We start from the raw sequence: 13,281 nt of genomic DNA on the forward strand, positions 1-13,281 counted from the left end.
TTAAAAAATGACAATAAATTATTCTTTACTTTTATAAATATTAATCCAAACCCAATGGCCTGAACTACCATAAGAAGACTATTCTTGGAGTTTTAAAATTTTCCTAGTTAAAAATAACTTACACAATAATTACAGTAAGAAATATTTTAAGTAAGTATGAGGCAAACCTTATCTGAACCAGCTATTCACCAACACTGCACATCCTCATTTAACAGGAAACCCTTTAATAGTAATTTCTATACACTATCTCTTAGTTCTGTCAGACATTAAGATCTTTGTAGCATTCTAAAAGAACTGACAAAAATTAAGTATATGAAAAAATAGTAAGTTCATATACATTTATCTACTTAAGCAAAAAGTCACCAATTGATAAAACAAAGGCCAACTTGGGTAAACAGACATGCTTTCTGTAAAGCATACAAGTTTGTTTTTTAATTTTAATTAGTTGTCAAAATTTAATATTCTTTTGAAGTTCACATTTTCAGCTTCCCATGAAAAAAACAGAATCTAGAAACATAGAAGACATGTCTATAATCAGCTAGAGCTGAGTAGTACATGCCCCTGCCCGGCCCCACTTTTTAACTGGGCATAATCTCAACCCTGCCTAGTTTTGTTTTTCATGTTACCGTCCCAACCTTTGTAAGTATTTGAATCTGCACCTTTTACTGTACATATCTGGCTTGCTTTTCTAACCTGGAGTTTCTGATGAATTGGATAACGGAGCAGAGGCTTCAGCTAAGGCAGCTAACGTAGCTAATACTGATGTAGAGGAGTTTCCAAACTGAACAGCAGACACACCCGTTTCATCTATGAGAAAACAGAAAATAGATTTGAATTTTTAAGGAATTTAAACCAATGTATATTTCTCATATTGTTTTATTTTATTCAACTCTTAAATTATGCTTGGAGGCATTAGTTTTTGAAAGGTAATATTATAGTACATTTTGTAATATTACCTTTCTTTAGATTGTTTTGTTTCAGAAAAATGTTTATGGCTAATACCAAAGAAACCAAGATGACTGATATAATCTTACCCTTATTCTTCAACAGTCCTTGCTTAAAAGGATGATACCTACTAATGCATAAAATCCCAACAGCTATCCTATATGCATCTCAATACCTGTTGCCTTGGATGAATTTTCTGAAGATACCAGACCTGTTAGGTTCACCACCCCTCCAGGTCCAATGATAAACTGTGGTGTTGCAGCATGTATCGTCACAGTGTCAGGACTCTCTGGGTTTGTGTTGATTTGGTTCTGCATAGCAATCTAGGGAAAAAAATCACCACAGTGCTTTCAGAATTATAGTCAGAATATTTGGTACAGATTCTCAATGTAATACAAATATGATTTTATAGGCGCATTCTCTAAGAAGAAACATAATACAAATGGAAATGGTTTGATCATGGAACATTGAGAGTGTAGTATTAAAACATAGATATAAATTTATATATTTTAATCCCCTGTTGAGTAAAGCAGAACAATTCTATTAGAGAAGAAATGGGTATCTGAAAGCTTTTATAGAGCACAGGAAAACAGGAGATTGAAAGATATCCTGTTGCTCTATGGGTGTGGAAATAAGAATTATTCAAATTGTTCCCAATCTTCAACTCTTAGATACAAATGAATGGAAAAGGCATGGTAAAATTTATTTTTCTGAACATAAAACAGCTTTTAAGTAACTCAGTTAAATGAAGTCAGAGACGACAGTTCCACTGGGAGGAACAAGAAGATAGACAAGAAGAGGCAGTAAACAAAGAAAATATAATATCAATGTTGTCTAGCTGAAGAAAAAAGAAGTCATGTTGGTTACTAGAAAAGCCAAATATACCCATGTCCACAAACAATTTTTTTTTTAAAGAGAGAGTGAGTGAGAGAAAGAGAGAGAGAGAGAGAATTTTTTTAATATTCTTTTTTTAGTTTTCTGCGGACACATCTTTGTTTGTATGTGGTACTGAGGATCGAACCCGGGCTGCACACATGCCAGGCAAGCGTGCTACCGCTTGAGCCACATGCCCAGCCCCACAAACAATTTTTTTTGAGGACAGTGAAAATAAAAGAAACAAATCTGAATGATAAAGACAGCATCACTTACTCAAAGGATGTCATTACAGTTGCTATTTATTTTTTAATTTTTATAAAGTAATTTAAAACAGACTTTGAAAATCCATTTGGTTTTTCAGCAAGAATAATTAATAAAATAAGCTACCTAGAAGGTAATTCAGAAACTTGAAAACACAGGAAAGTAATCACCTTATTTAATCTTCTATTACATAAAAAGACTGTGAGGTCTTACCATCAGGAAAATGAATAGTATTGAACTAAGAGGAAATGAAAGAAAAAAGACTGTCCAAAATAACTGAGTCCAAAATAAAAAGCTACAAGCTTTAAATAATCTACAACATAGAGATCCATCTACCTAAACAGCTTCCTTTTGTTTGCTTTCTTAAAATTAAAATCCAAGTTACCTGTAATATTTCTGCTAAATCTTCATTTCCATTGTCTATTGAAATATCAAATGCAGTTTTACAAAATTTACTTTGCGTGTGTACATCAGCACCATATTTGATTAAAAGTTCCACCACCTCTTGATGATTGTGTTCTGTGGCCCAATGCAGAGCTGTCATCTTTAACATGTCCTTTGCATTAACGTCAGCACCATGCTACAAAAAATATTTCAAAATGAGAGATTGCTAAAACATGGAAAACAAAAATTCCTGACATGATAATACTAGTCACTATGCTTTGAAGCAAGAACAAATACCATAGTTGATTTTCTGTGTTAAACATGCTTTCTAGCAATTACCCTTTATCTGTCCCTTTATCATTCTTCTTTCATGCTGATATTTCTACTATTTTCCTTCTCATTTCTTGAAATGAGGCAATTATTCTTTTTTTTTTTTTTTGAGAGAGAGAGAGAGAGAGAGAAATTTTAATATTTATTTTTTTAGTTTTTGGCAGACACAACATCTTTGTTTGTATGTGGTGCTGAGGATCGAACCCGGGCCACACGCATGCCAGGCGAGTGCACTACCGCTTGAGCCACATCCCCAGCCCCGCGGCAATTATTCTTTTAGTTACTCAACTACAGGCATGAAGGAACAGGAATGGCATAAGAAGTGAAGGAAAACTATGAGCACTTCTCCAAACTCTTTTTAATGTTGTATTAGAATTGATCCCCTAGTTCCTCATTTACACAAAATCACCCTTTGCTTTCAAAACCAGCACAACGTACAAGCAATTAGAAGGGAGCTATCTAGCTGTACACTATCCAGTATAATCACCAGTAGACACAGGTGGTTATAATATAGCTTATCAGAATAGAGATATGCTATATGTGTAAAATAAGCATTGGAATTCAAAGACTTAGTACCAAAGAAACAGAATGTAAATTATCTCAATAATTTTCAGATCGGTTCATGTTGAAATTATAATGTTCTGATATTTTGGACCAAAAATAATATTCATTTTTACTTTTTGAACGCAGGTACAAGTATATCTAGAATTACATGTGATTTGCATACATGGCTTACGTTGTATTTCTTTTGGATAGGTTCATCTAAAGACCAGAATAAAAAGGATCAAGAATAAGGACTATTGCCAGGTGTGATGGCGCATGCCTAGAATCCCATTGGCTTCTTGGGAGGCTGAGGCAGGAGGATCGCAAGTTCAAACCCTGACTCAGCAATGAGGAGGCACTTAGCAACTCAGTGAGACCCTGTCTCTAAATAAAATACAAAATAGGACTGGGGCTGTGGTTTCGCGGTCAAGTGCCACTAAGTTCAATCCCTGATACGCATCCCATGTAAAAAAGAATAATGTTGCAAAATTTTCTACAACACATTTTTGCATCTAGATAATTAAAGGTAAATCCCCATTTATATTACCTATCAATCTGTTAATCATCCAAGCCTAATGTTCCCTTCCATAGGCATTTGGACTATATTGACAAACTTGTTGTTGTCCCTTACCCTAAGGACTTTCAATTGTTTGACTTAACTAAGAATATACCTAGAGAAAGTTTTCCCCTCACAAAAGAAAAATTTAATTTTCATCTGATGGGCTTATACACCAAAAAGAGAGAGAGAGAGAGAGAGAGAGAGAGAGAGAGAGAGAGAGAGAGAGAGAATATCACCACAGGTAAAACACTAAGTAGGCATTCGATAAAATTAGCTCTCTCCTTCTTCTTATAAACCCATAAGAAGTTTCAATAGCAAAGACCAAAAAAAGAAGACATACCTTAAGCAAAACCTCTACTATGCTGGCATGGCCCTCAGAAGCTGCCATGTGTAATGGTGTTCGGTCCACTTTGGTTCTGGCATCCCTACTTACACCAGCCCGAAGTAGTACCTCTGTGGTGGAATAATGCCCATATTGTGCTGCCAGATGAAGTGGAGATGTTCCCAGCTGTACCACAGGAGAGAAAAAAAAAAAATCCAAATTTATGATTACTTTTGCTACACATGGTGGCACATGCCTGTAATCCCAGCTACACCAGAGGCTAGGCCATGAGGATCCCAAATTCAAGTTCACGCTGGAAAACTCAGTGAGATTCTGTCTCAAAATAAAAAATAAAAAGGTCTGGGGATGTAGCTCAGCAGTACTGTCCCTAGGTTCAATCCCTAGTACCACAAAAAAATAAAAATAAAAAATATATAATTACTTTTAATATATCACTATAATTTTTATGCTATATTTTCTATTTATATAGTAATGAGTTAATATCTGTATATATGGTAATCCAAAATGAATTACTAGATTTAAGCTTATCATATCTTCATGGAGGTCTTATCAGTGAGGAAGAAAAGTCAAGCATTTCCTTTAATTCAAAATTTCTGTAAATAACAACCTAAATAAAATTAACTTCATTAAGAATTAGAGATAATTAAAGTTTGAGAATTTTTCTGAATATTAGAATATTTTCTTTATACCAGTCATACAAAACTTGCTATAACAACTTCTTTTCATCTATAAAATTAATCTCAAATAAATTTAATAGTGTAGAATTTAGGTCAAAACTTTTTGCAGTTTTTAAAAATATACATAAACAAGACTATCTCAATGATCTTTTCTAAGGGGTTCATGTAGTCTTTTCTCAAAGGAAAAATCTGAAGTGCATTTGTCAAAGTTAAGTCCAGAGAGACCCAAACAGAGCTCAGTTCTGAAATTGGATCCACAGTATCTAGCCATTAAACTGATATCCACAAAGTACAAAGGAAATTTTAAAATGAGAAAAATTTAGAAATGTTGTATCACATGCATTTAGAAGCACAGAAAATCCCTACAACTCTTGATTATCAAAACACTGATGTTCTAAGGAGCTCATATATTTCACTAGAACATGAAATTTGCTCAGATTACCACTGTAATAAAAGCACCTAAAATTTTTAATCACTTTCTATTGAACACATTGTCCTAAGAACTTCACATACTAATCTCATTCAATCTCTTCATAGCATAAATAACTATTACTATCCTCATTTAGCAGTAAAAGAACCTAAGGCACAAAGAGGTTACTAATTTGCCTGAAGTCATACAACAAATAATCACAATACAAAGTTAGGTATGTGCTCTCAATATGTGATAAAAATTGAAATTATTTACTACAAAAACACGCATTTTTAAATGGAAAAATCATTCTAGTAGAACAAAGGAAATTTCTGAACAATCCTTTCTTTCTCCATGCTTTGTCATATTTTCCTAAAACAAACTCTTTTCTAAATTCTTTAAGTACTTCAACAATCCATTGAGCAACTATGGCTCTTTCTTAGTGTGATATTAAGGCTTACTTTGTATTTTTTGTTTTATTCCTGAGCATTTCCCCTTTTGGTTGATGATGAAATATATACACACACACACACACACACACACACACACATATCTGTGTATGCACACATACATACATGTAGTTGAAAAAAAGGCAGACATCTGTGAAGTCAACACCACAATCCAGAAGTAAAATACTGACAATAATTTAAAATCTTCCCACACAACAATCTCTAATCACAAAGACAAGAGATAAATAATACTCAAAACTTTGTGACAAACATTGCTTTTCTGTGTACCATTTATGCATTCTTAAATAATATATTTTGGTTTTGCCCATTTTGAATTTTTTTTAAACAGAATCATACTGTATGTATTTTCTGTCACTTGTTTTCCTTTACTTAATACTATGTTCTTAAGATTCACTCATTAATGAGTACAAACATAGTTCACTAACTCTCTATGATATCCTACTTAGTGAGTAATTCGCAATTAATTTAAACAATATACTGATGAATATTTGTATCATTTCCATTTTTGTTACTATGGATTACAATGCTGCTTAATGTATTCTCATGTGTATCTCAGAAATATGAATAAGATTTTCTTCTATTGGAAATATTCGTAGAAATTCAACTGATAGGTCACAGGGGTATGCACATGCTCAAATTTATTCAGTACTGCAAAATTGTCCTCCAAAACAATTCTACCAATTCAAACTTCCACCAGAAGTATCAGAGAGTTCTCAATTCAACATCTCTTCACCAAGGCTTTGTACTGCCAGGCAATCTTTGCTAATCCAGTACAGAAGTATTTCTTAATTTTACTTTTATTTGCCCAGTTATTAATGTAGTTGATCATCCTTTCATGTTTATTGGTCAGTCCCTCTCTTGGGAAAGTATCACAGTGAGTCATTTGTCTATTTTCTATTTCCTTGTCTGTCTTTTTATTACTGACCCACAGGAATACCTTATGTACTATGGATACTAATCCTTCTTATAACCTTTTTGTCTTGATGTACTATAGCATCACTAAGATTTATTTTTAATTGTTGTTGTTGTAAGAAAAAGAAAATGTTTTATTGCTTTGCAAGCAAAGGGGAAACACAGGGAACTCCTTGTCCCAGAGCCTGCGATTCTGCCCATTATAGGGAACAGGAGGTTTTTAAAGAGGTGATTCAGATAAATGAGATAAGGGAGAATAGATCAGGAAGGAGAAGATCAGAGAGGACAAGGTTAGGGAAAAGAAGATCAGGGAGAAAGTCAGGGAAAAGAAGGTTTGGAAAAAGAAATGAGCTTTTAAAGTGACAAGGGATATACTCAAATCATCAACTGAACCCGTTACATTTCTCCACTGTCAATTTCTAGCCTTCATTTCTATGGAAAGAGGGTGACGATATCTCCAAGCTCCTTCCTGCTGAAAGCGGGCAATGAATGGGGATCTTTAGAATGGAGACTTTTTATTTGTTGCCATTCTATCTTATGGGTTTTTATTGCATAGTTGCAAAGATGGAACAGCAACAGAGCAGTAAAGGGCAATGATGAACAGGGTAGTCAGAATGAGGCAGAGTAGACCTAGTAATATAGACTTAGTATCTTTTGGTATCTAAGAGAAAAAGCTAGAGAACCAGTCAGTTAGGCCTGTCCCCATCCCATCCATAAGGGAAGTATGGTGGTCAAGGATCTGTTGTAGCCAGGTTACTCACTGCCTGATCTTTTCAATACTGGTCCCCACCTGTGAGGAGGTGTTAACATAAATGCAGCAAGACATATTAACTATAGCACAACTCCCCCTTGCTTGGCTAATAGTCTAATGCCATAGGGTTATCTAGAATTACCTTAGCCAAGGAGTCCAGATAAGTCTATAAATTTAGATGGACAAGGTATCTCATTGGCCAAAATGATCAAAGTTTTTAACAGATTTCAGAGGACCCAATGGTGTGCCCCAATCCTCCATGAAGATAACAAGGTGTAACCAATAAGTATTCATCACTATCAGGAATTCCAGCAAGGAGGTCCCAGGCCAGTTTAGTAAATAACTTTAGGGAACTTCCCCAGTGAGATCATTCCTTCAAGGAATGAATTTAAAATGGTGTCACTAAATTGCCTAGAAAATATTGGGTGGGAGATGTGAAGTTTCTGAGGCATTTGTTAGCCCAAATTTTACAGATGAACACACTTCCCATGTTCTCCCTGATATTCTCCTCAACCTTCTCCTCCCTGATCTTCTTTTCCCTAACCTTCTCATCCCTGATCTCCTTCCTGACTTATCCTCCCTAATCTCATTTCTCTGAATCACCTAGTTAATTTTACAGATGAACACATGTCCTGCAGGGGACTATAATGTTTTTATATATGGATTTATTTTTTTTACAAAAATGATCCTGCTGAAGATTTGTTGGGCTACTCAAATCTCTGGGTTATATTAGTTCAAGTGCAAACACATTTAAGGAATGGCTTGTGGTTCCAAATTTTCATCAACAAAATTTTCCTTTTCTCTATTAGTCCCTTGGGTCAAGTCAGGTCATTTTCTTTGTAGCACCCTATCACATGAAAAGGTGAGGGTATTTCTGATTTACCTTTACAGGCTGAAGGTGCAGCTTGTTAGGATTACAGAATTATGGAGAGAGGGATTTCCTATCAGATCTCTCTCTCCATGAGCAGCCCCAGCCCTTTGTCTTCAGTACCCCATACTAGTGAAGTGGAAAACCAATAATAGGTCTACACTCAGCAAATGTTCCTAGGGGAAAATTTCTCTGAGTTCCAGCCTTCACTTAGTTCTTCAGGTTGACAATTCCTTTCTTTCTAATTTAGCAGCACATTTAAGATTTTCTTGAAAATAGCTAATGAAAGAATCTTTATCTCTTAAAGACAGACACTGAAATATTTGTAGAAGAAATTATATGGATTTTGGAATTTGCTTCAAAATAACACAAAACAAAAGAAGTGGATGCAATTATAAAGGAAACAAGATCCATGATGATTTAATATTTTTTAAGTGAGATAAAGGCTATGCAGGGATTGAAATTTATGCCTGAAATTTTCCAGAATAAAAAAAAATTACATGGAAAAAAAGGGGGGATAAGTAAAAAAGGGGAAAAAAATCAAAATCCGGACTTCATAATTGTTAACAGAGGATTAATCCAGATTTCAAGTCCTCTATATTCCCAAGACCATGCCTTTTGATTTATCCCTGGAATTGAACAGTTTGGGGGAATTTGGGTTTTGTTTTTTTAGGGTTTCTTTTTTTTTTTTTTTTTTTTTTAACCTTCCCACAATCGCCTTCTATAGTGATCTAAAGTGATCAAAATCCTTTCTTCCCCTTAGGTCATGTTTATAATAGGTTGTACAATTATCAACTGAAATACAAACTTTTTTTTTCTTTTTTAGAAGTTACATTTCCTATCTTTATCTGTTATGTTCTGGATTATAATTTTACCTGTGTTATTTAAAAGACCTTTAATTTAAATCCTAAGCAGATACATATTATATTAATCCCATATTAGTGAACTTCAAAGCCTAAAAGAAAAACTTTGGTGATAGAATACTCACATAAAATTGTCCAGTATCAAAGACAATTATATGAACCATTTATTTTAAAAGTTATAATTCTAAAAAATAAAAACAAATTTCAAAAAAAATCGTTTTTTTAACCACTTAAAAGTATTGACAAATTTTTTATCTGGAAAAAGTCAAAAATGAGAAGCAGAAAAAGAAGAAACCACAACATTAAAGTTATTCTTTACCCAGTCTGTAGTAAAAGGAGCTCCATTTGCCATCAAAATACGAACTTCATCATCTTGACCTGCTCGTGCCGCTTCTAAAAGCTTCTTTCCCAAATCTACCAGGGACATCTAAACAAAACATAGATGAACTGAACATCAAAATCTATATTTATATATGACATGACTTTTCCCCTCTTGTCTTTATTATTAAGTCCACTTTCAATTATCCCTTCAAAAGGTTACAATATGGTTAATTTAATCTACAGCTGGAGATCACACAAAAGCAATTTATATTTGGATGTTAGGAATGTATTTTCCTTTCTCATTAAGTGTTTACCTAGAATAAAATGAAGTTTGAATTCTTCAAATATAGCTGGTAAAAGTAAGTTATCAGAGAAAAGGTAGTCTAAAATTTAAAATTAGCAACTAACTCTTTTCATTGGAGAAGGTGTAGTAATAAAATTCTTCATAAAAATAAAGTATAAGACACTGTGTTCTATTACGGGTGCAAATTTTGTTTTCTTTGTATTGGGGATTAAACTCAGTGTTTTACCACTGAGCCACATCCTTACTGGTGCATATTAAACTGAATCTACTACATTTTTGCAATAGTAAATGTATTGAAATTTTATTTATTTATTTACTTACTTATCTGCTGTACTGGAGATTGAAACCAGGGATACTCTACCATTAACATACAATCCCCAATCCTTTATATTTTTAGACAGGGTTTCACGGAGATGTCGAGGTTGGCCTAGAACTTGCAATTCTCCTGCCTTGGTCTCCTGAGTAGCTGGGATTATAGGTGTGTGCTACAGTACCTAGTTGTGTTTGGAATTTTAAAATAAATATTTTCTGCCCTTTAACATGCAATGAACATTTACATTCTTCCAGAAAAGGGCACAATTCTTGTTCCATTAAAATACTATTTAAAAAAAAAAAAAAGTAGACCATGTGTCTCAGTAGGAAACCAGAAAGAATAATTTGTGTCTTGAATTTAAGAGATCTGACAGAGTAATGTCCCAGCCTAGAGTGTGCTATGTGTATGTGGTATCTTCTTGAATAAAAAATATTTAAATATACGTAAGAAAAAGATCATGACAGGAGTATTTAAGTAAAGAAAGATTTGAATATAGAGACACTTAAGATTCATGAGAAGACATTTCTTAGGTAAAGAAAGTTTCCAGACCCAGAAAGACTATTCAGCTAGAGAACTACCCAATGATGTTAAATAACATCCTAAAAATAAATAAATAAATAAAACAGGTAGTTTAGGCCAGAGGGGAAGGGGCAATATGAAACCTATGATTTATATAAGAAAAATGTGTGTGGGATATGAACTTGTCTCAAAAAACAATAATATGCTCTATGAGGGTTAGATAAGTGGTCAAGGGAAAATAAGTTGTAAGGAAGGAATGACAGGTTGACTAGTGGTGTATCCTAATCTTATGACAATAGCTATTACTCTAGAAGGGGAAAAAAAAGGGTGGGGGTGTGTGTGTGTACACACGTGCATGAAAGAGAGAAACTGGGAGAGTTTGGAAGATTATTTCTGCCATGAAGGAATAAAATGTACTACATAATTAAAAAGGATTTAAGAAAATCTAAAATGAATAATTATATAAAAAGATGTCCCTAAAAGTATAAAGAATTATGCTATGCCAATGTTGTATTTTTTTGGTAGATTCTATGAAATGAGAACAACCAAGCAGAGGAATAACCAGGAGTAGCCACTAACATTAGAAAACTTGCACAATAACTAAGTGAGATGTACATCTAAAACAGGTTTATCAGTAACAGGGCATGAGAGAATTTCTTAGAATTGTTCTCTTTGATACAATAAAAATAATTCCCATGGGGCTGGGGTTATGGCTTAGTGGTACAGCACTAGCCTCCCACTTGTGAGGTCCTGGGTTTGATCCTCAGCACCACATAAAAATAAATAAATAAAATAAGGTATTGTGTCCAACTGCCACTAAAAAATAAATATTTTTTAAAAATAATTCACATTATATCCTATGGCGAGGAATAAGAAAAATAACACATGTATTTAAGTTTTATGTGGGGTTTTCTAATGTGCTTTTTTTGGTGACACCTGCAGCATTTTCACCTTCAAATCGATCTCTCATGAAGGCATTTTTCTAAAGAATATTTTGTAACTTGATAGCAAAAATTAACATTCAGGGCTGGGGCTGTGCCTCAGCGCTACGTAGAACACTCACCTAGCACTAGAGCACTCACCTAGCAAGTGTGAGGCCCTGGGTTCGATCCTTAGCACCACATAAAATAAATTTAAAAATAAAGATATTATGTCCAACTACAACTAAAAAATAAATATTTTTTAAAAATTAACAAATTCAAAAGGCAAAGAATCTGCAACAATACTTTCCTATTAAAGATAGCATAAGGACAAAGGAAAAATAAAAACTGACTTCTCTCCTATATTAAATATAGTAAAATGTAAATTTGCCACATTAACACACACTGTATATTTTAGATAAGCAAAATTTCATCTAAATCTGGCTCTACAGTGAAATACATCTTTCAAAATGTTTTTAAATATGTTTTGCACAAGTAGTATCAAACCAGCTTGCATTCTTTCACCATAGGTAGTGCCAGATGGCTTAGATGGATATCTTTTATAAAGTGCTAGTTTAGGGCTTTTCTTCATTTCTGAATTAGATTATAGTCCTTTCTCTGATATTTGTAAACATTCTTATTTACATTCTGGATATTAGGTCTTTTGTCAAACACAAAATTATGAATATCTTCTTCCCGAATCCTGATTTTTTTGACTGTCAATCCCATGTTTTTTCTTTAATATCACATATTATCCTCTATGGGTAAATAACTGTTATGTTTCATAAAAATGTAAAACTTCTAGATATTAAAAAATTGAAAATAAAATAATCAAAGATGGAAAAAGAATGAATGTTTACCACAAAAATTACTGAAAGAAAATTAAAGTTTTCATTATTTAAAAGGTCTAACCCAAAATTCAAAAAAGGAAAAAATGAATAGCAAGAACTTCACACATTAATAGTCAAAAGACATGACCATATATTTTGCAAAAGAGAAAACAGTTTATAAGCAAAATATTCTATGTCATTGATAGTCAATAAATGTAAATAATTTTAAAGGAATTCCTAATACAATCAAGGATAGGTGAAACTGATACTTTCATACATCGACATCTCATGTATTCTGATAGCAATATAAATGGATCAGCTTTACTTAAGTCAGTTTGGTAAATTTAACAAAAATTACAAGAAAGTTCAAGTCTATGGGTCCAATAGATGATTTCACCTCTGAAAATCTATTCTAAAGGAAAAACATAAACTCAAACAGATCAATAAAAATTACATATGTATATATACATGTAACAATCATTTTTATAACATAAACAAATTAAAGATCAGAAAATATTTAAATTGTAGAATCTAATAGAACAAGATACAGTAATTTAACTGATTGCAAAGCAATATAAGAATAAAAACTTGTGTCATGTTAAGGGAATAGATATAAAACTAATGTTTTTATTTAAGAATGTTGAAATGTATACATAAAGAAAAAATATTGAGGGGCTGGGGTTGTAGCTCAGTGGTAGAGCACTTGCCTAGCATGTGTGAGGCCTTCAGTTCGAGTCTCAGCACCACATATAAATAAAATAAGGGTACATTTACAACTAAAATAAATATATATTTTTTTAAAAATACTGAAAAATATTAAGTATTAGGATGGTATGATTATGGGAAATTTTTCCTCCACTTTACAAAGTTTCTTTAATGTTGT

General features: G+C 33.1%; 1 protein-coding gene across 6 annotated transcripts in view; it reads right to left on the reverse strand.

Annotated features, from left to right (window-relative positions):
- Positions 1-13,281, reverse strand: part of Gabpb1 (GA binding protein transcription factor subunit beta 1) — a 59,520-nt gene that overhangs the window by 18,803 nt on the left and 27,436 nt on the right. For 4 of the 6 annotated variants that reach the window (XM_026390694.2, XM_026390664.2, XM_077799530.1 and 1 more), the window contains exons 2-6: positions 9,511-9,618; positions 4,239-4,406; positions 2,468-2,662; positions 1,121-1,268; positions 694-807 (exon numbers count right to left, since the gene is read on the reverse strand). In XM_026390694.2, coding sequence (XP_026246479.1) covers positions 694-807; positions 1,121-1,268; positions 2,468-2,662; positions 4,239-4,406; positions 9,511-9,618 — 733 coding nt within the window. The remainder of the gene's footprint in view (positions 1-693; positions 808-1,120; positions 1,269-2,467; positions 2,663-4,238; positions 4,407-9,510; positions 9,619-13,281) is intronic. The other 2 variants (XM_026390692.2, XM_026390685.2) reach the window with 1 other exon arrangement.

This window comes from Urocitellus parryii, chromosome 6 (genome assembly GCF_045843805.1).
Source record: "Urocitellus parryii isolate mUroPar1 chromosome 6, mUroPar1.hap1, whole genome shotgun sequence".
Taxonomy (NCBI): domain Eukaryota; kingdom Metazoa; phylum Chordata; class Mammalia; order Rodentia; family Sciuridae; genus Urocitellus; species Urocitellus parryii.